General features: G+C 36.6%; 2 protein-coding genes across 2 annotated transcripts; both read right to left on the bottom strand.

Moving 5' to 3' along the window:
• Window positions 1-3,280: 3,280 nt before the first annotated feature.
• On the bottom strand, window positions 3,281-9,734 carry LOC133705785 (putative glycine-rich cell wall structural protein 1). Its single transcript, XM_062131167.1, has 3 exons — window positions 9,405-9,734; window positions 3,524-3,589; window positions 3,281-3,427 (listed from the first exon to the last, which is right to left on the bottom strand). The coding sequence occupies exons 1-3, from the start codon at window positions 9,732-9,734 to the stop codon at window positions 3,281-3,283; spliced, it is 543 nt and encodes a 180-aa protein (XP_061987151.1).
• Window positions 9,735-17,057: 7,323 nt separating this feature from the next.
• Window positions 17,058-22,940, bottom strand: LOC133705784 (glycine-rich cell wall structural protein 2-like). Its single transcript, XM_062131166.1, has 2 exons — window positions 22,503-22,940; window positions 17,058-17,605 (listed from the first exon to the last, which is right to left on the bottom strand). The coding sequence occupies exons 1-2, from the start codon at window positions 22,843-22,845 to the stop codon at window positions 17,058-17,060; spliced, it is 891 nt and encodes a 296-aa protein (XP_061987150.1). The 5' UTR covers window positions 22,846-22,940.
• Between the last annotated feature and the right edge of the window lie 127 nt (window positions 22,941-23,067).

Raw genomic sequence — 23,067 nt, 5'->3', positions numbered from 1 at the left:
GATCAAATTTAATTTTTTCAAGCTTAATTAGGTGAAATCAGGGACACAATTATAAAAAAAATCAAAATTTAGGGTCAATTAAGGATCAAATTGATGAAATTAATCAAGACCATGAACCTTTTCGCAAAAAAGTGCATGAATCTAAAGTCAAATTTAGTTGAAAACAGGGATGAAATTAAAAAATTAAAAAAGATCAATTAAAAACAAAATTTAAAATATATAAGATGAAAGATCAAATTTAAAAACATGCTGAAATTAGAGAGCTTTTGAAACTTGATAGAGATGAAGTTGAATTGATTCTTAGAATTAAGATTTAATTAAGAACCAAATTAAATAAACTCATGCAACAACTAATTAAGTAAAATATTGTTATATTTAGAAATCATATGATGTACCGGATACATGTTGTTGATAAAGAGCTCGATTTGCAGCAGCGTTTATTATTTAACAGTTGCAATATATTGTTTAGTTACAAAATCAGCGGTAAATTTTATACGTGGACCCTACCATTATTTGTATTGAAAACTATTTTGTTAAAGCAGAATTTGCATGCTGATCATTGTGTTCCTATAACACAGCCTCTCTCCCATGTAGTGGAGAGTGAATTAATTCATTTTCTACTGTTCACGTGAACAGTGGAGACACCCTCCACTATTCTGGCCGGACCAGGTCCAATCCAAAACTAAATGCATTGAACCAGATTCGACCTAGTAAAAAAATTTTAAATTTTAATTGTATTTTATTCGAAAAACTAGTGTTTTCACATGAATAGTGGAGACACTCTCCACTGTTTCGGCCGGACCGGGCCCAGTCTAAGGCTAAATGCATTGAACCGGGTCCGATCCAGTAAAAAACAAAATTCAATTTTTATTTTTATTTTTATTTTTAATTTTATTTTATTCAAAAAATTAGTGTTTAACGTTATTCAATGACATAACATAAATTAGATGGAGATCGCTTAATGACATATTTTGTATTAAAAACCATTAATATTAATATATATCTTTTTTAATTATTTTATAACTTCAATTTAAAAAGCATTCTTAACCAAACATATTAAATTATTTTTTGTTCAACCTCAATTTCAACCAAACATATATAAATATCAAACCAATCTTAACTAAAAAGCTTTTTATAAAATAATTTGTTATATTTAAATATCATATGATGTACTGGATACATGTTGTTGATAAAAAATACGAGTATCTTTTATTTATGGTGGCGGGAAGCGTTGTAGTAGTGTGTTTGACATAAAAATATATTAAATTAAAGTTTTTTAGTGTTTTTAATAATTTTAATATATATATATATATATATATATATATATATATATATATTAAATTTCAAACAAAAAATATATTTGAAAAAGAAATGCACCTCACGCAACCATATTTTATTATCCAACAATGCAATTCAAAGCTCAAAACTTTTAAACCTATTTTGAAATCTGAATTAGCTTCTTAATATAAAATTGAGTCTTATATATTGTAGAGATAAAAGAAAATAATAATAGAAAAAAGATAAATATCTTAGTTTAGCTGGAAAGTGCCAGGTCTCTGTAAGAGTTTCCAAATCACATTAACATCACATAACTAGGTGGTACCCAGGCATGTTATGCAAGCTCAGCTTAGGCAGAGTTTGATTTAATTTGGGTGCAATTATATTTTTGAAATGTTTTAATTATTAATGTAGTTTAAAATTTTAATTTTTTAATATTTTTAAATTATTTTGATATATTGATATAAAAAATAAATTTTTAAAAATAAAAAAAAAAAAATATATATATATATATATATATATATATATATATATAACATTTTAAAAAAATCCTCTGTTCTATTAAAATGCTTCTTTTTACTAGACTTCGCCCTTTTTATGGGCTCACATGCACCCACCCCCTCAGACAAGCATCAACCAGAGGTTACAATTCTAAGAAGGAAAAAATAAATTGCGTAAAAGAAATACGAAAGTCCAATAAATTAGGGATGCAATAAATCGAGCGGTGTAGATTAATGTGGAGCATGCTCCACATGTTCTATTTTTCATGGGTTTTCTTTAATCAACAGTGAAGCATCTTCAACTATTCATAAGTTTTTTTACTGATTTGGCCGGACCGGTCCGGTTTAACGCTAAAAATGCATTGAACCAGGTCCGATCTAACAAAATAAAAAATATATTTTTAATTTTTAATTGTGTTTTATTCGAAAAACTAGTGTTAAATATTATTCAATGACACTACATAAATTAAACGGAGATCGTTTGATGACATAATATTTGTAGAATTTAATCGCAATTTCAATTTTATTCTTGATTATATTTTACCTATGTTGCGCTCTTAAAAAATTTAATGGAACAATAAAAAATATTTTATATAAAGTATTATTTATTTCATGATATAATAATAATAGTTAAATCTACAATATTTAAATTAAAAACCATCAATATTAATATATGTTTTTTAAAATTATTTTATAACCTCAATTTCAAAAGTATTCTTAACCAAACACATTAAACTACTTTTTCTTCAAACTCAATTTCAACCACAATTTTAACCATAAAACAACTTTGTTCAAATCTTGCACAACCACAACAGCTACCACAATACCAAACACATTTTTCCCCTTCCACCTTCATATGGGTTGGCGCATAGAAATAATTTCTTCATATTTTCCAAATCTATGATAATTTCGTCTTAAGAACTGGTTTAATAATTGAAAAAAATATAATCAAATATTTAGTTTATCAATTTCAACTTTTAAATAAAAATAATGAAATATAAGACTCTTAGTAGAATCGAAGAGGTAAATTTATCTAGTCTCATCAGTAAATATCATAAAATATTTTCTTTCTGTTTAGATGCCAAAGACCCAAAATCTTGCAAATTGAATTGCTAAGAGTTCATGGACAGATCTCATGCAAAAATCATAGAAATTGTAAAAGTTCTTCGATGTAGGGTCAAGTGTACATTTTCGAGATGTTCGTTTGCAAACCTACTCAAGTTTTCTTGGAATTTGTTTAAATACTAGAAGCTCATCACAACTTCTTTCTTTTTGTTTTTTAGGCCAAAACAGAACAAAAACAAGAGGTTAGATATAAGCTGAGGAACAATTGTGCGGCCAAAACCCTTCTACAGCAGGCGATTCATAGCATTTTCTATAAAAAACAAACTTGCTCATGAGGAAATACATCTGCAGATTAGGATGGCCTAATCAAACACGAAGTTATTATTAGAAAACAGATGGGAATATGCTCTTAATGAAGATGATAAAAGCTGCGAGCATCATTCTCCTTCCCTTTGGTTCTTATTAATTATTAGTGAATCCGTATAAAGCTCGTACACCCTGATATCATCCTCGCGCAAATCCCTTCTCGCAATCCCAGGACGAATTCTTGAAGACATGATGGCATCGGCATTTGGATCATCATTCTGGTCAAGACCAAGCTAGAAGGTGTACTATTTCATGCATTCCTAGTTGGTGGAGTAGCATGGGCTATGGTCCCTGAGGGCCGTCAAAGGCGGCACCATCGTTATGGTCTCCGCGATGGAATCCAAGCCAGCAGTAACTTCCTGGAAAGTAAATTCGGTGACCTGTGCCCATCTTTTAGAGCCATAAAGACTGAAAGTATTATCCATACACAACTGTCGCGGGGTGCGCGACGTCGCGGCGATCGTCCACCCTCAGGGGTGTGTGTAATAGTGGGGGATATATATATCAAGTAAATATAGTGAGACAAGGAATTCGTTGTCTCTCTTATCAATGAAAAACGGTGTGGGAGTCGCCACCTAGTATTTTGGTCACTAGGAACCCTAACTGGTCGCAGAGATCGGGCACGGGGACTGGTTGCGTAAAGGGAAGGTATTAGCACCCCAAATACGCCCTACCTAAGGTAAGCTGCTTTGTTTATTTTGTCTGATAAAATTCAAGGTCTCGTTGTGTTTTCTAGTTATTGGCCCTTCTATGGTTCAAGAAAAGTCCTCCTCAATAAGGAGGTCCTTATCTTATCGGGTAAAACTTAACCGTTCTAATGTCTATGACAAAAAACCATATTTTAATATCAGGAAAAAAACATTTTTATATATAAATTCATAATCCCAAATCTGAAAATAAAACAAAAAAGATTTTTTTAGAATTTTTGAAATATTGGCCTAGTTCTCATGGCTTGAATAAACTGGTTATTAAAGCCAAAATGCATGCTAATACATATATCGTTTTGAAATTTTCTTTGTTGTATGAAAAATATGATGTTGTAATATTTATATATATATATATTGGAGAGACTAGGCCGTATTTTAAAACAAAACATTTTTTTAATTATGTATTTTTTTTATGTTTTGACGCAAAATCAGGTATTTTAATACTGAGTTGGTATTCTTACGGTATAAAAATACAACCAAATATTAATCCACTTTGATAAAAATATGCAGAAAAATCAACAATATTTTTAAGATATTTAGGAAATTTTTGGAAAGCAAAAGACATTTTTTTTTTGAAAATTTTTGATGTTTTGACGAAAACCACCACCACCACCTCCGCTGCCGCCACCACCACCACCTCCTTTGCCGCCACCTTGTTAAATAATATTTATGTGGTCTTATTTATTAAGGATAGAATAGTACTTTCAGTTTGACCTATATATACTCTATTTGTATTTAGGTTAAGACTAAGCATTCATAATATACATATTATTCAGAATTCTAGCCTCTTTTCTCTATTTGATCTCAATTAATTTAACATGGTATCAGAGCTGGTTTTATGAAACGAGGCTTAATCCCATGCACAAGTTCGCAAATTTTTTGGAGTGAGATTTTGTCTTCCGCTTCTGCAAAATTTGGAATTTTGTCAGTTTCTGCAATTATTTTGGTATTTCATCTACCCTTCAGCTTTTACAATTTGGTATTTGCGTTCAGTTTCTGCAAATTGGTTTTGTGTTTTGGAGTAATCGTTTAATTTTGAGAAGATATTTGTTTAGTTTCTGCAATCTCTGTTCAGTTTCTGCAATTTGGTATTTTGTTTTCCGCTGCTTTTGCATTCTGGTTCTCTGTGATTGTTAATTATGGCTACTGAAAGAGATGATTCGCTTCAGTCTGTGAGTGTGAGGTTGGATGGGAAGAACTATTCGTATTGGAGCTATGTAATGCGAAATTTTCTTAAGGGTAAGAAGATGTGGGGGTATGTTAGTGGAACTTATATAATACCTAAGAATATTGAGGAGGGGGATGTTGTTTTGATAGATACATGGGAAGCAAATAATGCAAAGATCATTACTTGGATCAACAATTCTGTTGAGCATTCGATAGGTACGCAGTTGGCGAAGTATGAGACAGCAAAAGAGGTTTGGGATCATCTGCAAAGGTTATTCACGCAATCAAATTTTGCAAAACAGTACCAATTAGAGAATGACATACGAGCTCTTCATCAGAAGAATATGAGTATTCAAGAGTTTTATCTGCTATGACAGATCTTTGGGATCAATTGGCTCTTACAGAATCAGCAGAATTAAAGGCATGTGGTGCCTATATTGAGCGTAAAGAGCAGCAACGATTGGTACAGTTTTTAACAGCGCTTCGCAGTGACTTCGAAGGACTTAGAGGTTCAATTCTGCATCGTACTCCACTGCCTTCTGTTGACTCTGTTGTCAGTGAGTTATTGGCTGAAGAAATACGTCTTCAGTCTTATTCTGAAAAGGGAATTCTTTCTGCTTCAAATCCTTCTGTACTAGCAGTACCTTCTAAGCCATTCTCTAATCATCAGAACAAGCCTTACACAAGGGTTGGCTTTGATGAGTGCAGTTTCTGTAAGCAGAAAGGTCATTGGAAGGCTCAGTGTCCTAAGTTGAGACAGCAGAATCAAGCTTGGAAGTCTAGCAGTCAGTCACAATCTAATGCTCATCGACCACCTCAGGGTTATAAACCACCACACCACAATACTGCAGCATTAGCTTCCCCAGGCTCTATTACCGATCCTAATACTTTGGCTGAGCAATTTCAGAAGTTTCTCTCCTTGCAGCCACAAGCAATGTCCGCTTCTTCCATAGGTCAGTTGCCTCATAATTCCTCAGGTATGTCACACTCTGAATGGGTCTTGGATTCTGGTGCTTCCCATCATATGTCTCCAGATTCCTCATCTTTTACCTCAGTGTCCCCTTTGTCCTCCATTCCTGTTATGACTGCAGATGGCACTCCCATGCCCTTAGCAGGTGTTGGTTCTGTTGTCACACCTCACTTGTCTCTCCCTAATGTTTATCTTATTCCAAAACTCAAATTGAATCTTGCGTCTGTTGGTCAAATATGTGATTCTGGTGATTATTTAGTCATGTTTTCTGGTTCTTTTTGTTGTGTACAGGATCTGCAGTCTCAGAAGCTGATTGGGACAGGTCGTAGGGAGAATGGACTATATATTTTGGATGAGTTAAAAGTGCCAGTTGCTGCTGCTACCGCTGCTGCTGCTACCGCTGCTGCTGCTACTGCTGATTTGTCTTCTTTTCGTTTGAGTCTTTCATCTTCTAGTTTTTATTTATGGCATTCCCGTCTAGGTCATGTTTCATCTTCTCGTTTGAGATTTTTGGCATCCACAGGAGCTTTAGGAAATTTGAAAACTTGTGACATTTCTGATTGTAGTGGATGTAAATTGGCAAAATTTTCTGCTTTACCTTTTAATCGAAGTATTTCTGTTTCATCTTCACCATTTGATTTGATTCATTCTGATGTATGGGGACCTTCTCCTGTTTCCACAAAAGGAGGGTCTCGATATTATGTCTCTTTTATTGATGATCATACTCGTTATTGTTGGGTTTATTTAATGAAACATCGTTCTGAATTCTTTGAGATATATGCAGCTTTTCGAGCTCTTATCAAAACTCAACATTCTGCTGTGATCAAATGCTTTAGATGTGATTTGGGTGGGGAATACACCTCTAATAAATTTTGTCAAATGCTTGCCTTAGATGGAACCATCCACCAAACTTCATGTACAGATACTCCTGAACAAAATGGTGTAGCTGAAAGAAAACATAGGCACATTGTTGAAACTGCTCGTTCTCTCTTGTTGTCTGCCTTTGTTCCTAGTGAGTTTTGGGGAGAAGCTGTTCTTACTGCTGTAAGTTTGATTAATACAATTCCATCTTCTCATAGTTTGGGTCTATCTCCTTTTGAAAAGTTATATGGGCATGTCCCTGATTATTCCTCATTTAGAGTTTTTGGTTGTACTTGTTTTGTTCTTCGTCCTCATGTAGAACGCAGTAAGTTATCCTCTCGATCCGCTATTTGTGTCTTTCTAGGTTATGGTGAAGGTAAAAAGGGGTATCGTTGTTTTGATCCAATAACTCAGAAACTTTATGTGTCTCGTCATGTTGTCTTCCTTGAGCATATACCTTTCTTTTCTATTCCATCCACTACTCATAGCCTGATAAAATCTGATCTTATTCATATAGATCCTTTTTCTGAGGATTCTAGTAATGATACCTCTCCCTATGTTCGATCAATTTGTACTCATAACTCTGCAGGTACTGGTACTTTACTCTCTAGCACATCTGAAGCTCCATTCTCATCTACAGCCCCTCAAGCTTCATCTGAGATTGTTGATCCACCTCCACGTCAGTCCATCCGCATTCGTAAGTCCACAAAACTACCAGATTTTGCTTATTCTTGTTATTCTTCATCATTTACTTCCTTTTTAGCTTCTATTCATTGTCTCTTTGAGCCCTCTTCCTATAAAGAGGCAATTCTTGATCCGCTTTGGCAGCAAGCTATGGATGAGGAACTTTCTGCTTTGCATAAGACAGATACTTGGGATCTGGTTCCTCTACCTCCTGGTAAGAGTGTTGTTGGTTGTCGTTGGGTGTATAAGATCAAGACTAATTCTGATGGGTCTATTGAGCGATACAAAGCTAGGCTGGTTGCAAAAGGATACTCTCAACAGTATGGTATGGACTATGAGGAGACATTTGCCCCGGTTGCAAAAATGACTACTATCCGCACTCTTATTGCCGTAGCTTCGGTTCGTCAGTGGCATATTTCTCAGCTTGATGTTAAAAATGCATTCTTGAATGGAGATCTTCAAGAAGAAGTTTATATGGCACCCCCTCCTGGTATTTCACATGACTCTGGATATGTTTGTAAGCTTAAGAAAGCATTATATGGTCTCAAACAAGCACCTCGTGCTTGGTTTGAGAAATTCTCTATTGTGATCTCGTCTCTTGGCTTTGTTTCTAGCAGTCATGATTCTGCTCTTTTTATTAAGTGCACTGATGCAGGTCGTATCATTCTGTCTTTATATGTTGATGACATGATTATTACTGGTGATGATATTGATGGTATTTCAGTTTTGAAGACAGAGTTGGCTAGACGATTTGAAATGAAGGATTTGGGTTACCTTCGATATTTCCTGGGTATTGAGGTAGCATACTCACCTAGAGGTTACCTTCTTTCTCAGTCGAAATATGTTGCAGATATTCTTGAGCGGGCTAGACTTACTGATAACAAAACTGTAGATACTCCTATTGAGGTTAACGCAAGGTACTCTTCTTCTGATGGTTTACCTTTGACAGATCCTACTTTATACCGCACTATTGTTGGGAGTTTGGTATATCTCACCATTACTCGTCCAGATATTGCATATGCTGTTCATGTTGTTAGTCAGTTTGTTGCTTCTCCTACTATTGTTCACTGGGCAGCTGTTCTTCGTATTTTGCGATATCTTCGGGGTACAGTTTTTCAGAGTCTTTTACTTTCATCCACCTCTTCCTTGGAGTTGCGTGCATACTCTGATGCTGATTATGGTAGTGATCCCACAGATCGCAAGTCTGTTACCGGGTTCTGTATCTTTTTAGGTGATTCTCTTATTTCTTGGAAGAGCAAGAAACAATCTATTGTTTCTCAATCATCCACCGAAGCAGAATATCGTGCCATGGCATCTACTACCAAAGAGATTGTTTGGTTACGTTGGTTACTTGCTGATATGGGAATTTCCTTTTCTCATCCTACTCCTATGTATTGTGACAACCAGAGTTCTATTCAGATTGCTCATAACTCAGTTTTTCATGAGCGCACTAAGCACATTGAGATCGATTGTCATCTTACTCGTCATTATCTCAAACATGGCACCATTGCTTTGCCTTTTGTTCCTTCTTCCTTGCAGATTGCAGATTTCTTTACTAAGGCGCATTCCATCTCTCGTTTTCGTTTTCTGGTTGGCAAACTCTCGATGCTTGTAGCTGCCGCATCGTGAGTTTGAGGGGAGATGTTAAATAATATTTATGTGGTCTTATTTATTAAGGATAGAATAGTACTTTCAGTTTGACCTATATATACTCTATTTGTATTTAGGTTAAGACTAAGCATTCATAATATACATATTATTCAGAATTCTAGCCTCTTTTCTCTATTTGATCTCAATTAATTTAACAATCCCACTACCAGAACCATAGCCTGAGCCGCTACCAGACCCATAGCCAGAACCTGACCCGTTGCCTCCGCCACTGCCACCACCTCCACCTCCGCCACTGCCTCCGCCCCCGCCTCCTCCACGACCACCAGCACCATATCCTTCACCGCTCCCGGATCCAGAACCAGAACCATAACCTGACCCAAGTCCTGATCCAGATCCACCACCACCACCTCCTCCCTGCCCTCCACCTCCACCTCCACTAATTGACTGCAGTGTCCTAGCAGCAAAGGCGATGTCTACAATAAGAAAGACCAGGAAAGCAGTCCCTAACACTCTTGGGCTTCCCATTTCCAGATTATACTCTCACGGCTCAGTGTATCTGTATGTTTATGCGTGTCACTCGCTATATGAGAAACCAGTATGTTTTGTTGACTGGAAATGCTTGAAGAGGTAACCCTATATATAGGCATTGTAAAGGTAACAAGACAAGGTTTTTGAAAAGTATGGCATGAATTGCAAAGGTAACGAGACACGGTTTTTGAAAGGTTTCTTAAATTCCTAGTACCTCTCAGTTGGTAATCTTACCTACTATAGAAAGGAACGCGTGTTTTGGGTTTCTGTTTCTGTGGAGGGTGGCGGTACTGTGGAGGACTCAATTGATGAAAACAAAACTTAAGGAACCGAAATGTAAAAAAAATAAAAAACACACTTCTCTAATCCACCCTCCATTGTGAGTACGTGAACATTTTTAACGCTGCCCAACACCCCCAAAATGTTTTAGTATATTTGTTATTTGAAGTCCACTTTGACTGCGTACATGGAATTTTCCTACACTAGCGCTTGTCTAGTGATTTGTTTATCTTAACCTTTGTCTCCTTGAGAATATGTTCATCAACTACTACAAGGATTTATGTACACAGATATCTTTCTACTCTGCGTGTGTGCTAACAATGGGCAAACCTTGCACAACAAACTGGGTTGTTCAGTCAATATTTCTTATTGCTGTTACAGTACTTATGAATTAATAGATTTAAATTTCTTTTCCCACAATATCATAGACACTTTGCATCATTGAATATAAATAGATCTGTACTTAGAAACCGTGTTCGAATGTCTGACTTGTAATTAAAAACCTTGGTGCCTGTTCTGGGGTGTTAAAGCACACCATCCTTGCATCACTGCGAGTGGAATGTTAGGCCATCTGCATGGTTGATATACTGAACAGTCTTCTATTCTTGCACAAATTGAATTCCAGTTCCATACTCACAGAGCATCACTTCCTTTGATGCCATGCTTTTTTAAGTCTGTGTAAGAGTGATCTGCTATTCTGAATTACTGGTGACCAGCATGCTGTATATACATTAGAAGTGGACATGGAATTTCAGATTCCTTGGTGAATGTCATAACCCAATTCTGGGTTATTCCCCAAAAATTTACTTTCTTTTAAAATAAAAATAAAAAAATAAAATAAAAGCTGGCAACGTGGAGAAAGTAGGCCGAAGAATAAAGCTGCATTTTTTTTGAGGAAATTCAAGATCTAATTGTACCCTATTATGCTCCAAAATAGAGAGAAGATGCAAATTCAAGGATTATTGGACAAATTTGTATAAACATTAAGTTCAAGGACATAATTAAATTTTTAATAGGCTAAATTGATTTAATCATGAGTCAAATTGAATTTTAATTATGTTCAAGAATTAATTTGGGATTTAATTAAGTGCAAGGACTTAATTATACTTTAAATGGGTCAAATTAATTTTATTTGGGGCTCAATTAGTGAAAAAATAAGTTTGGAAGCCTAATTTGGGCTTAATTGAGAAGATTGGAATTTTAAGAGACGAAATTTAATTTTTACCATGTTAATATATTGAAATCAGGGGCAAAATTACAAGAAAATTGAAGTTTTTGGGTCAATTAGGGGCTAAATTGAAGAAATCCGAGACCAAGGCCCATATCGCAATAGGCGCGTAACTTCAGGGCTCCAATTGAAGTTCATCAGGGGCTTAATTACAAAATTTTAGGGTCAATTAGAGGTTTAATTGAAAGCAATTGAAAGATGAAGGACTGAAATGAACTTTGGCCAAAATCAGAACTTTGGAACTGTTCATCTTTTTCTTTAAATCTCTGAAATAACTGCTCACGTTACCTACTTTGCAGGTGCATTTAGTGCATATAAAGTCCACCAAATTTAACCAAACTTGCACGAAATTGATCCTCTACAGTTCCTCTACAGTTCCATATCAATATTTCAGTCTGAATGACAATTAATCGGCGTCGGAGCCGGCCTAAACATGCCAACTCAGGCAGCTTTTTTTGCAGATTTGACAGTGTACCATGCCTACTTTGAGCCAACGGTTGAGATCCTTCCCAACCGAATCAAGGGCTGAAAAGTTGTCCTCTATGTAGAAAAGATTGCTCTTTTCCACCGCCTATAAATAGAGGTGGATTTCATGGCCTGAGGGAGGAGAAAATTGGGTTCGAAATAAGCCAAAAAATCAGCCTCTTACCGGTTTCTGCCACTTTCTCTCTGTTTTCCTCTCTTTTCTTCCTCTCTACACCGTGTCTTCAGCCACCACCACCCTCATCGCCGGTCTTCCCACCATCAGCTCCACCACAGGAAGCCAACGCAACCACCAGCAGACCATCAAGAGCCACCGTTGTTTTTTCTCTCCTCTCTGCAGCCCCTCACGCGCGTTTTTTTTTCTTTCTTCTTCTTTTGCTTCCTTTGCCGCCAGCCACCATCTCTGTCACAGCCTCAGCCACCGTTTCTACCACCAACCAGCCACCAAGAAGCCACCGCGACTCTCTCCCTCTTCTCCTTCCACCGTTTCTCTCTCCTCTGCAACCTTTTCTTCTTCCTCCCATAGCCGACGCTGGCCTCCATCACTTCAACCACCGACAGCACATCGTCATCCTCGGCCAGACCACCACCACGTCAGGTTGTCCGCCCTCTCTCCCCTTCCCCTTCTTCTTCGCTGCCTCTGTTCACTTAGTGAACAGAGGACGTGAATTATAATTCACGTCCTACTGTTCATGCATGAACAGTGGTCGTGAATTATAATTCATGTCCACTATTCATGCAGTGGACTATACCTTTTTTTTTAATCCAAAAATTATCAAAAAAATCATTTCAAAGAAAATTGTGATTTTCTCGCATATTTTTCTACCAATTTTGCATAATATCGGGTTATATATTTACATTGTAAAATACAAATCCGGTATTAAAATACCCGGTTTTCTTCAAAAAGTAAAAAAATAAAAAAATTTCAAAACATTTTCAAAAATAAAAAAAAATATTTTGTTGCATACGACCAAATCCTGAAATTTTTCCAACCATATTTTTCATAAAAAAAACAAAAATTGCATCTTTTCATGTTTAAAAAAATAAAAAATGGATATCGTAACCAGTTTATGATTATCCATTAGGATTTGACCAAGATGTCAAAAAAATTTCCAATCCTTTTTTTATGATCCAAATGTAAATTTTAATATTTATGGATGTAAAATTACACGATAAAGTACACCCTCAAGTATTAAAGATACAAGGTATAAACGTGCGATTCTAAAATTTAGACTTCAGAATGGTTAGGATTTAACCCGATAAGGTATAAACTCTCTCATGAAGAGAGATCTGCTTTGAGCATTAGAAAAGACCAATGAATAGAAACCTGACTTAGAAAAAACAATCAAACAACAATGCAGTTTACCTTAGGTAGGTTGCACTGGGGGTGATGCGTCTTCGCCTTACACAATCAGTCCCTTACTCAGACTCTCGCAAACCATAGGTTCCTAGTGACCATAATACTAGGTGGCGACTAAGTTTAATCATAATTTTATGATTAAATTCAAAAACCCTTTCCAACACACAACACCCCTCATTAGGAGGCATGTCAGGAGCCTCCGCCGTCGCCAGAAGACGTCGCCCCCGCGACAGTGAAGGGCAGTAAGTATATTAGGACCACTAGAAGAGCTGTACATCTAACAGTGGCTCAAGTATTCAAGCCAACAATTAAAATATACATAAAGAAAAGAGAACAAGAGAGAAAAATCTCACCTATAAAGAAGGCAAGCAAAGTTCACAACGCAGCCCCTCATCTCTAGATCAGTCCATTCGAGAATGTCAAACTTGGCATCAAGGCTCTCTTTTTATGCCAGAAAACACCGCAGAAGCAGAGACCAACAATACACAAACATTGTATGAAATCTTAATATGCAATATATATGAATGCAATACGAGGAAAAAAAAGAAAGAAAGATCAAATATCACAAATAACATATAACAGTCTTTTGTTGTTGTATTTAAAGAACGTTACCTTCCTGAGAAAAAAGATACTACAAGCAAACGCAACACGTCTCTCTGCAAAAATCTTGGAACTTAAAATGGAGAAGAGTGAGAAATCGTTAAAAGGATGTGTTCCAACAGGAACACAGGCCCATACAGTACTTCTAATCCTCTTAGAAAGGTTTTCATGTACTGTTTAAAAGAATCAGAGAACAAAGCTCTACCAGGATGGATGTTCTGCATTGCCATTCGAAATCCATATAGTGCCCGGGCCCGAGACAACGAAAATGCCTTTTGGTCCCTCTTCGAAACCACTAAAATGTAATTTTAACTTTACTTTTATAAATAAAATAAATTTGTAGTATGATTGTGAAAAGCAAGTCGAACACAAGACAAATTTCATTCAATCTTCCTACAACATACTGAAATAAAAAAAGAACGGGGGATTTGAATAAAAAAATTAAAGAAACAAAATTCTAAAAATAAAAATACTAAATTAATATGGTGTTGGCTCAGTTCAAAGGTCTAGACATCCATTCCCATAAATTTATTGATCATCAAAGTAAAATAAATATAATTTCAATTCAAGAAAACGAATTTGATGCCTTTTAAAGTTAAGGGGAATCGAGAAGATTATGAGTAAATTAATTAGATAAAGCTTTCTAATCATTTTTTTTTCCATCAAGCAAATTTAATATTGAAAAGCAACTTTAATTCACTCGGCAGTAGCCTTAAGAGAAAAGTCTGTAATTTAATTCACTCGGCAGTAGCCTTAAGAGAAAAGTCTGTAAAATTTATTCGAAGCAATCGTTCAAAAGCTTGAGCAATTTAACTTGGCGTACCCCTCCCTAATAAATTAAAGTGATAGTTCCAGCAATCAAGTTAACTCCTTTGTTTCTTCTTATTCTAGTCCCCGACAACAATTATGAATTGAAAGAAACTAAGGCTAAATAAGTACTTGAATATGAAAGAATTACAATGAGAAGAACGTTACTTCTCACAACTTAATAATGAGGATGATGTCTATTCCCCTTGAACTCAAAGCCAAAGTTCAGTTCATAGTTGCTGGAAAATTAACAAATAAAGAGAAAAGCACGTTGTAGAGAAGAAGAAGAAGAAGAAGAAGAAGAAGAGAGTATTCTGACGTGATTTGTTTCCTTTATTCCCTCCCTCAGTTGCTGTCTTTCGTTAGGATTCTTCTCCTGATCAGGAGTCCTTAATATTACGTATTCCTTCTTCTTTATCTGGCCATTAAGATTAGTTAAATCCCTCAGAATTTGTGTTGAAATCTAACTCTGCTGCTGTAATAATTCTGCTGCAATTTAGACTTTACTGCCACTTAGACTTTGTTTTCTGACTTGGTTTCTTGTAATATCCGGCCATTCCAGCTGTATTCTTTCATTCATGAAATGTTAGAGACTTGATTTGCACTTTTCTTGGGTCCTATGCCCTATCATTTCTATGTCAGACTCTCAATCATAATGGGATGCTCCTCGCCGTTAGTTTTCTCATCAGATCAGGAGACCAATCTTGTCCTTTAGCCTGTGCCTAAATGTTTGCCTTCAAAGCGATTTTATCTGACTCGGCATCCCCCATAAAATTTGTATTCCTAGATGTGTAGATGATGTTTAGCTTTGAATCGCATGATTTTAATATCTGTAGCTCTAGATATGCTCATTTGAATCTGTAGCGTGCAAAGAGAGAATCCTGCTTTAAGTAGGATATGAGCTCGATTTTGCAAGTCTGATTAGAGATCCAAATGAACTCGAATTTCTGCCCATGATATCTTCCTCAAAAGCCTTATATGTGTACTTTTAACTTTTACACATCAAATGCTCACATTCTGAAATTATAACTCGATGAAAAACCTGTTAGAAGAAGTATGGTCTGAAACGTAAAATGCATAAATTCTTATCTTTTATCAATCAATTCACAAAATCTCTTAGGCACGTCAAACTCGTAAGAACAACTTCCAATAAGATCAAAATACATTAAAAAGCATAGTGTAAAAGAAATAAGAACATATGTATATTTTTGTAATTAGTTATCATCTTTATATTACAAAGACAAATTGAAAAAACAAGAAGCTGAGTGCTCAAAATAAACATAATGTCTATGCCGATACCACAAAGAACAAGTTTAAAATGAACATGTAGCGGTCACAAACTGTTAGAAGCAGTATTGGGTGCTTGAATTCGACACCCGATGGACAATTTGAAGCAAATATGATAACTAAAATGAGATACAAATACAGATAGAGCATGAATACACCTGTAAATGAACTTTGAGAGGGTAGCAAAAGCTTCTTAGGAGCTCAGCCAAGAAATTCACCTCCAGAATTTTCACATATTTATAAATCTTACAGCCAAATCTTCCAAAAACAATCCCTTCAGATGCAGCGAAAAATGCTAGCACATGGCTTACAAAGAGTTTCTTCGAAAACAATCTGCACTTGGTTTTGATTGAATAGTGTGTGATTGCATCACAACAAGGCGAAAAATGGCTACAAAAATTGGAAAGGTTGTAGCTGTCATACGTAGAATTGAGGACTCCCCTTCATTTGTCGGGTTTGAGGGGAGAACCTACCCCCTTTTTTTATTATTTACAATGCACATGAAAATCCATGAATAAAGTTCATAGTCGAAGTAATACATATTTCCACTGATTACCAAACTTGAAATCAATAAATTTCGGTCACAAATTTACAATGTGATGATTGCTACTTTTATATCGATTAACATTAAGCTATGAAATCATTTCAGGATTGAAACATTCTGCGAAAAAAAAGTTTACAGGAATTCTGATTCGTAATTACTTGACCGTGGAGAAAACTAAACTTGAAATCAAAATGAGATAGACCCGTGTTATAAATTGATTGGAGAACAGACATGTATTCTGGATAAATTAAAAGCAACTAGATTAGCAATAACAAATTAGAGACTGAAGAGGTGAGGTGATTCCCAAAAATAGGTGTTAGGTTCTTCTAACGTGGATGGTTAAATTTGGAATTCTTTTCCACCCATATATTTTCTCTAGGCTTCAGGAATCCCTACACCATTGTCCGTCGGATTGTTCTCAAGTCAAAGACATTTTCAAAAGTTCAAGCTCCTTTCTTTTAATTTTATTTGAAGTTCTTTTTTGTGATGAAATCCTGTTTTTATGGAAATGATATACTCACTTTTTATTAGGGTTTGAGGAGAGATTATCTATAAAATATACTTTTAGAGTAAAATTTGCTCTAAAAAGTGACTTTATTAAGAGATTTATATGTAGACATACATGCACAGTTGCAGTTGCTCGCCAACAGAAAATATGCACGCATGTGTGAGCTCCTGCAATTTTATTTCAGAATACAGAAGAAAAGGTAACCTCTGTGTTCATGGCAAGCTTTAATTACCTTTCCCTCCTCCATATCCAGAGCCATAACCAGACCCGCTTCCATAACCTGAGCCTGAGCCTGAGCCAGATCCTCCTCCCCCACCCCCACCACCTCCTCCTCCTCCTCCACTTCCTTTCCCACCCTTGCCACCGCCGCTTCCGCTTCCACTTCCACTTCCACTTCCATAGCCTGACCCACTTCCTGATCCAGAGCCTTGACCTCCACCGCCGCCGCCGCCGCCGCCACTGCCGCCACCGCCGCCGCCACCTTTTCCACCACCTATCCCACTACCAGAACCATAGCCTGAGCCGCTACCAGACCCATAGCCAGAACCTGACCCGTTGCCTCCGCCGCTGCCACCACCTCCGCCCCCGCCACTGCCCCCGCCCCCGCCTCCTCCACGACCACCAGCACCATATCCTTCACCGCTCCCGGATCCAGACCCAGAACCGTAACCTGACCCAAGTCCTGATCCAGAGCCACCACCACCACCTCCTCCCTGCCCTCCACCTCCACCTCCACTAATTGACTGCAGTGTCCTAGCAGCAAAGGCGATGTCTACAATAAGCAAGACCAGGAAAGCAGTCCCTAACACTCTTGGGCTTGCCATTTCCAGATTATTCTCTCACGTACGGCTCAATGTATATGTTTAATATGCGTGTCACTCAGTGTATGAGAAACAAGTATGATCTGTTGACTGGAAATGCTTGAAGTGGTAACCCTATATATAGGCATTGTAAAGGTAACAAGACAGGATTTTTGAAAAGTTCGGCGTTAATTGTAAAGGTGACGAGACATGGTTTCTGAAAAGTTTGTTAAATTTCTAGTGCCTCTCATTTGTTAATCTTGACTTTTACAGGAGGGCGTCGGTGGTGGGGTGGCGGTACTGTGGAGGACCGTCTGTTTCTGTGTATATGCAATAGAATACAAGCTTTATCCCCACCTTTTCTTTTTTGACTTAGAAGTGTCTTGTAATATTTGACTTCGGCGATGGGACCAATAGCATGCATTTCCCACTCTTTATCATTCTGTTCATATTTGAGCTCCACTCTTGAGTACACGTATTTGTTTTCCATGTACTGGTAGCTGTCCTGCGGTGATTTATGCTGACGATATTGTCTCCTTAAGCATAACTAGTTGACCCGCTAGCGGTAGATATCTTTCTACTCTGCGTGTATGCTAACAATGGGCTAAGCTTGCACAACAAACTGGGTTGTTCAGTCAATATTTCTTATTTCTGGTACACTAGCTTGGAATTATATTTCTTTTCCCACAATATCATAGACATATTCCACCATTGAATATAAATAGACCTGTGCTTAAAAACCGCGTTCGAATGTCTGACTTATAATTAAAAACCTTGGTGCCTGTTCTGGTACTGTATGAAAGCACACCATCCTTGCATCACTGCTAGCAGAATGTTAGGCCATCTGCGTGGTTGATATACTGAACAGTTTTCTATTCTTGCACAGATTGGATTTAAGTTCCATATACATGCACAGATCATCACATCCTTTAATGGCATGCTTTAATAAGTCTATGTAAGAGTACAAGAACAGTACTTATTTATTTTTTGTTATTGGGGATCTTCTACTCTGAATTATCTTTACTAATTAATAGTGGTTGTGACTTGCAACATATCCTCTTTTTTTTCTTCCACATTTTTTCTTGAACAAAACATGTTAATAGCAAATGCCAATCCTTTTCAACTTTGGTGTGATTGTTGAAGAGAGCACTATCTCCGACGGAATTTTCTGTTCATATTTATATTCATAGTTTGACGGGATGAATTTTCCTAATCGGCTCCCTGACATAAATCATTCATCAAAAAAACTCTCGTCTGTGATTTGTGATATGTCGGTAATAATTTTATCGATGGATTTGCTGACAGACACAGCACGCAAAAAAAATTTAACACACTTCATTCCACCAAGATCTCCATCGATGAATATTACATATCACCGACATAATCTTTTTTGTCCGTCGGTATTTTCTTCGGTGAATTTGATATATAACCGCCAAATAGACCATATGTTATTTCATTGGTGAGTAAATAGTGGCGGTGACATTTTGAGTAATTCTTTTCTAATTTTCTAGAGTGTACCAATAGTCTTAGACCATCCATAGCCATGTTAGTAATAATTTAAAATATATATATTTTTAAAAACTATTAAACAGAAATAGAAAAATAATTAAAATAAAATAAATTAATATAAAAATCAAATATTTGTTATAAATTTAAATATTTATAAATTTGAATATAATTAATCTAAAATAAAAGTAATGAAAAAGGAGGAGAAGACGGATCATCTGCGAGAATACGAGAATATGAGGCAAATAAGTGAGAGCAGATGTATCATCTATCTATGATCTTGTTTCCATTACAAATCAGAGGAATTTAACTATTTTAGCATTGAGTTGTTCACAATCAACAAGCTCACTACGCAACTTCTAATGGCCTACTGGCCGCCTTCGGTGAGGGATCAAAAACTCGGTGTGACATTTCCGTAGAGAGAGGCAAGTAATTTTTCATACCGAAGATGACTCGACTCCATTAATCAGGTCAGACTTTTACTCAGAAATTTTTTTTGACAGTCATGTATCGAGGTTGAGTATTTTCACTTGTGACATGTTCTTTTTTTCCACTGCATTCAAAGTTAATTAGCACTGCGTCTATATATCCTGAGCTCCAGAAGGAGATTTTCAATTTGATAGGGAGATTGGTTGGCAATATTAAGGTTGATGCTGAGGGGTTTTTCAGTCTGCTCCTTTTTGGGTTCGTGAATGAGAGGCTTTGTTCGTCCTTCTCCTCTCCTTCTTGTGTTGTGCTGGTGTTTTAAATGGAGAGGGGGCTGCCATTCTGAAAAATCAATTTGGGCTTGATTTGCTAGAAAATTGATTGAGTACAATCAGCTGGGATTTTGGACCCTTAGAGAATCTGAATCATGAATTAATTAGGGATTAAATGGAATTAATTTGACAAAATCATTGGATTAAATTGGGCTGAGTTGAATTAATTGAATTCAATTGGACTGAACTGAGGTTAATTGGACTGAATTGGTTGGACTGAAAAGAATGGGACTAAAACAAAGTTATATAAAGCAAATTCAATTGATCCTTGGAATATTTCCTTCTTCTAATTAAAGTCCTTTTATTTGTAATTTCTTTCAATTCTAATAGAATTTGCCCTAAATCTTCTTTTTCCTTTTCAATTGTGTCCTAATTGAATTAATTTAAACCTCCAGATTTATCTCTTGGTTCAAATTCATCCTTGGTTATTTCTAAATTTGACTATTTATTTCAAAAACATCATTGAATTTTCATATTTCTTTCAATCCTAGCCAAATTAAATCAAATTAAACTTGTTTTTTCCTCAATTTTCTCTTCAATTCAAACCTCAATTACAAGCCAAAAATCCTCATACTTTATTTTTGTCTTTGATACTGGCACAACTTCCATCCTAATTACTGTGATTTTTTTTATATATATTTTTTATTTTCTTATCTTCTAGATTTTTTTATTTGTTTTTTTATGATTTATTTTTAACACACAAAGATTTAAAAAATAATAAAAATAACAAAATGATTAACATTAATTAAATTTAATGAAAAGATATATATATATATATATATATATATATATATATTTGTATTTTTCTAATATATACAAAAAATAAGGTCAAAATGGGTTAACACAATTATTATTGTTGTTGTTGTTGTTGTTTGATGCATAGCACTCTGTTTTGGCAGAATAGTGGAGGTTCGATAAAAATATCAGACAGGGGTGATTTGATGTCTGGAACAAATGATAGGCATGGGAATGGATTTTGAGTGAATCAGTTTACTGCTAAAAATGTGTTTTGAAGAGGCGAGGGTTTTAATTCTGTTGTTTTCTGTACTCTTTGGCAGGAAAATTACAATCACAGAGGGGCGAGGGTTTTAATTCTGTTGTTTTCTGTACTCTTTGGCAGGAAAATTACAATCACAGAGGGCCATCCATGCGGCTGAGGACATGATAATGCGGAAGGTATCCTAAGCTTCTGAGAGGGAGACAGGTTAGCCTTTGACCATGATCTGAACTATTTTTTGTTGCAAATTTCTCCGTGGACCTTGCAATTTCCTAATTTATCCAGTGTTTCTCGAATTCGGTAAGCAGAAACTGTGATGGAAGGAGAAACAAGGAAGGGAAACTCTTCAGTATAGAAAGTATAGGAAATTCTTCACAGGGTGCAATTTTCAGTTTCTGGAAACAGTTGTTGGATTAGGCTCTGTTGGCTTGTCTTAATATTAGATGTAACCATGTTTATCTTCTTGATACAATTATTAGTAACTTTTAAACTAACACATGTTTTACGTCTGAGCTGTGCTTTCAAAGGATACTTTGCCATAGCTAAAATGGAAATTTGCCGAAATATTTCCTTCTGAATCTTGTTTAGTTAATCCTCATCTTGACATTTCAGATTTTGTAATCTCTTAATTTCTTATAAATGGGCAATAAATCCAGTAGTGCAGGAAATAGTATATAGCTTGTCTTATGACTGGAAGCATCGAATGCTGATGCAGGATGTGGTTGTCATTCTAGATCACTTAATTTTACGTTTCTGATTCGAAGAATGGCCTTTTCATGAAATACTACTAGGTCTTGTCTACAGGTGGTTCTTTGGTTGTAAAGCTCACTTTTTGCAACTTCTAATGGCCTTTTAGCCGCTTTCGGTGAGGGATCAAAAACTCTAGAGTGACATTTCCATAGAGAGAGGAAGTAGTTTTTCATACCAAATTAAGATGACTCGACTTCATTAACCAGGTCAGATTTTTACTCAAAAATTCTTTTTGACAGTCATATATCGAGGTTGAATATTTTTACTCTGCATTGAAAGTTAGCACTGCGTCTATCCTGATCTCCAGAAGAAGATTTTCAATTTTAGAAATTACAAGCTCTTTTCTTTTAATTTTATTAATTTTTTTTTTTTTTTTTTTTGTGATGAGATCTAATTGTTCTTATGGAAACGAAACATGCGCATTCGATTTGGTTTTGTGGAGAGATTATCTATAAGATATATTCTTAGAGTAAAATGTGTTCTTTTATTTATAGCATTTGAAAAAGTGACTTCATCGACAGTGAGACATGCTATGGGTGAGCTCCTGCGATTTTATTTCAGAATACAAAAGAAAAGGTATCCTCTGTGTTCATGGCAAGCTTTAATTGCCTTTCCCTCCTCCATATCCAGAGCCATAACCAGACCCGCTACCATAACCTGAGCCAGAGCCAGAGCCAGTTCCTCCTCCTCCACCCCCACCACCTCCTTCTCCTCCTCCTCCTCCACTTCCATTCCCACCCTTGCCACCACCGCTTCCGCTTCCACTTCCACTTCCATAGCCTGACCCACTTCCTGATCCAGAGCCTTGACCTCCACCACCACCACCACCACCTCCACTGCCACCACCACCACCACCACCTTTGCCGCCACCTATCCCACTACCAGAACCATAGCCTGAGCCGCTACCAGACCCATAGCCAGAACCTGACCCGTTGCCTCCGCCGCTGCCACCACCTCCGCCTCCGCCACTTCCCCCGCCCCCGCCTCCTCCACGACCACCAGCACCATATCCTTCACCGCTCCCGGATCCAGACCCAGAACCATAACCTGACCCAAGTCCTGATCCAGATCCACCACCACCACCTCCTCCCTGCCCTCCACCTCCGCCTCCACTAATTGACTGCAGTGTCCTAGCAGCGAAGGCGATGTCTGCAATAAGCAAGATCAGGAAAGCAGTCCCTAACGCTCTTGGGCTTGCCATTTCCAGATTATACTCTCACGGCTCAACGTATCTGTATGTTTATGCGTGTCACTCGCTATATGAGAAACCAGTATGTTTTGTTGACTGGAAATGCTTGAAGTGGCAACCCTATATATAGGCATTGTGAATAAGGTAACAAGACAAGGTTTCTGAAAAGTATGGCATGAATTGTAAAGGTAACGAGACACGGTTTTTGAAAGGTTTCTTAAATTCCTAGGACCT

Source organism: Populus nigra, chromosome 10 (assembly GCF_951802175.1).
Source record: "Populus nigra chromosome 10, ddPopNigr1.1, whole genome shotgun sequence".
NCBI classification, from domain to species: Eukaryota; Viridiplantae; Streptophyta; class Magnoliopsida; order Malpighiales; family Salicaceae; genus Populus; species Populus nigra.
This window is presented reverse-complemented; position numbering and strand designations above follow the sequence as displayed.

Excerpts from the sequence above, each read along its gene's own strand:
- LOC133705784 (XM_062131166.1), bottom strand. The coding sequence starts at position 22,845 with ATGGCAAGCCCAAGAGCGTTAGGGACTGCTTTCCTGATCTTGCTTATT. Across the intron at positions 17,606-22,502 it reads TGGGATAGGTGGCGGCAAAG|ACATCGCCTTTGCTGCTAGG; the intron begins GTGGTGGTGGTG and ends TGCTTATTGTAG.
- LOC133705785 (XM_062131167.1), bottom strand. The coding sequence starts at position 9,734 with ATGGGAAGCCCAAGAGTGTTAGGGACTGCTTTCCTGGTCTTTCTTATT. Across the intron at positions 3,590-9,404 it reads ATGGTTCTGGTAGTGGGATT|GTCACCGAATTTACTTTCCA; the intron begins GTTAAATTAATT and ends AGATGGGCACAG. Across the intron at positions 3,428-3,523 it reads TCGCGGAGACCATAACGATG|AATGATGATCCAAATGCCGA; the intron begins GTGCCGCCTTTG and ends GGTCTTGACCAG.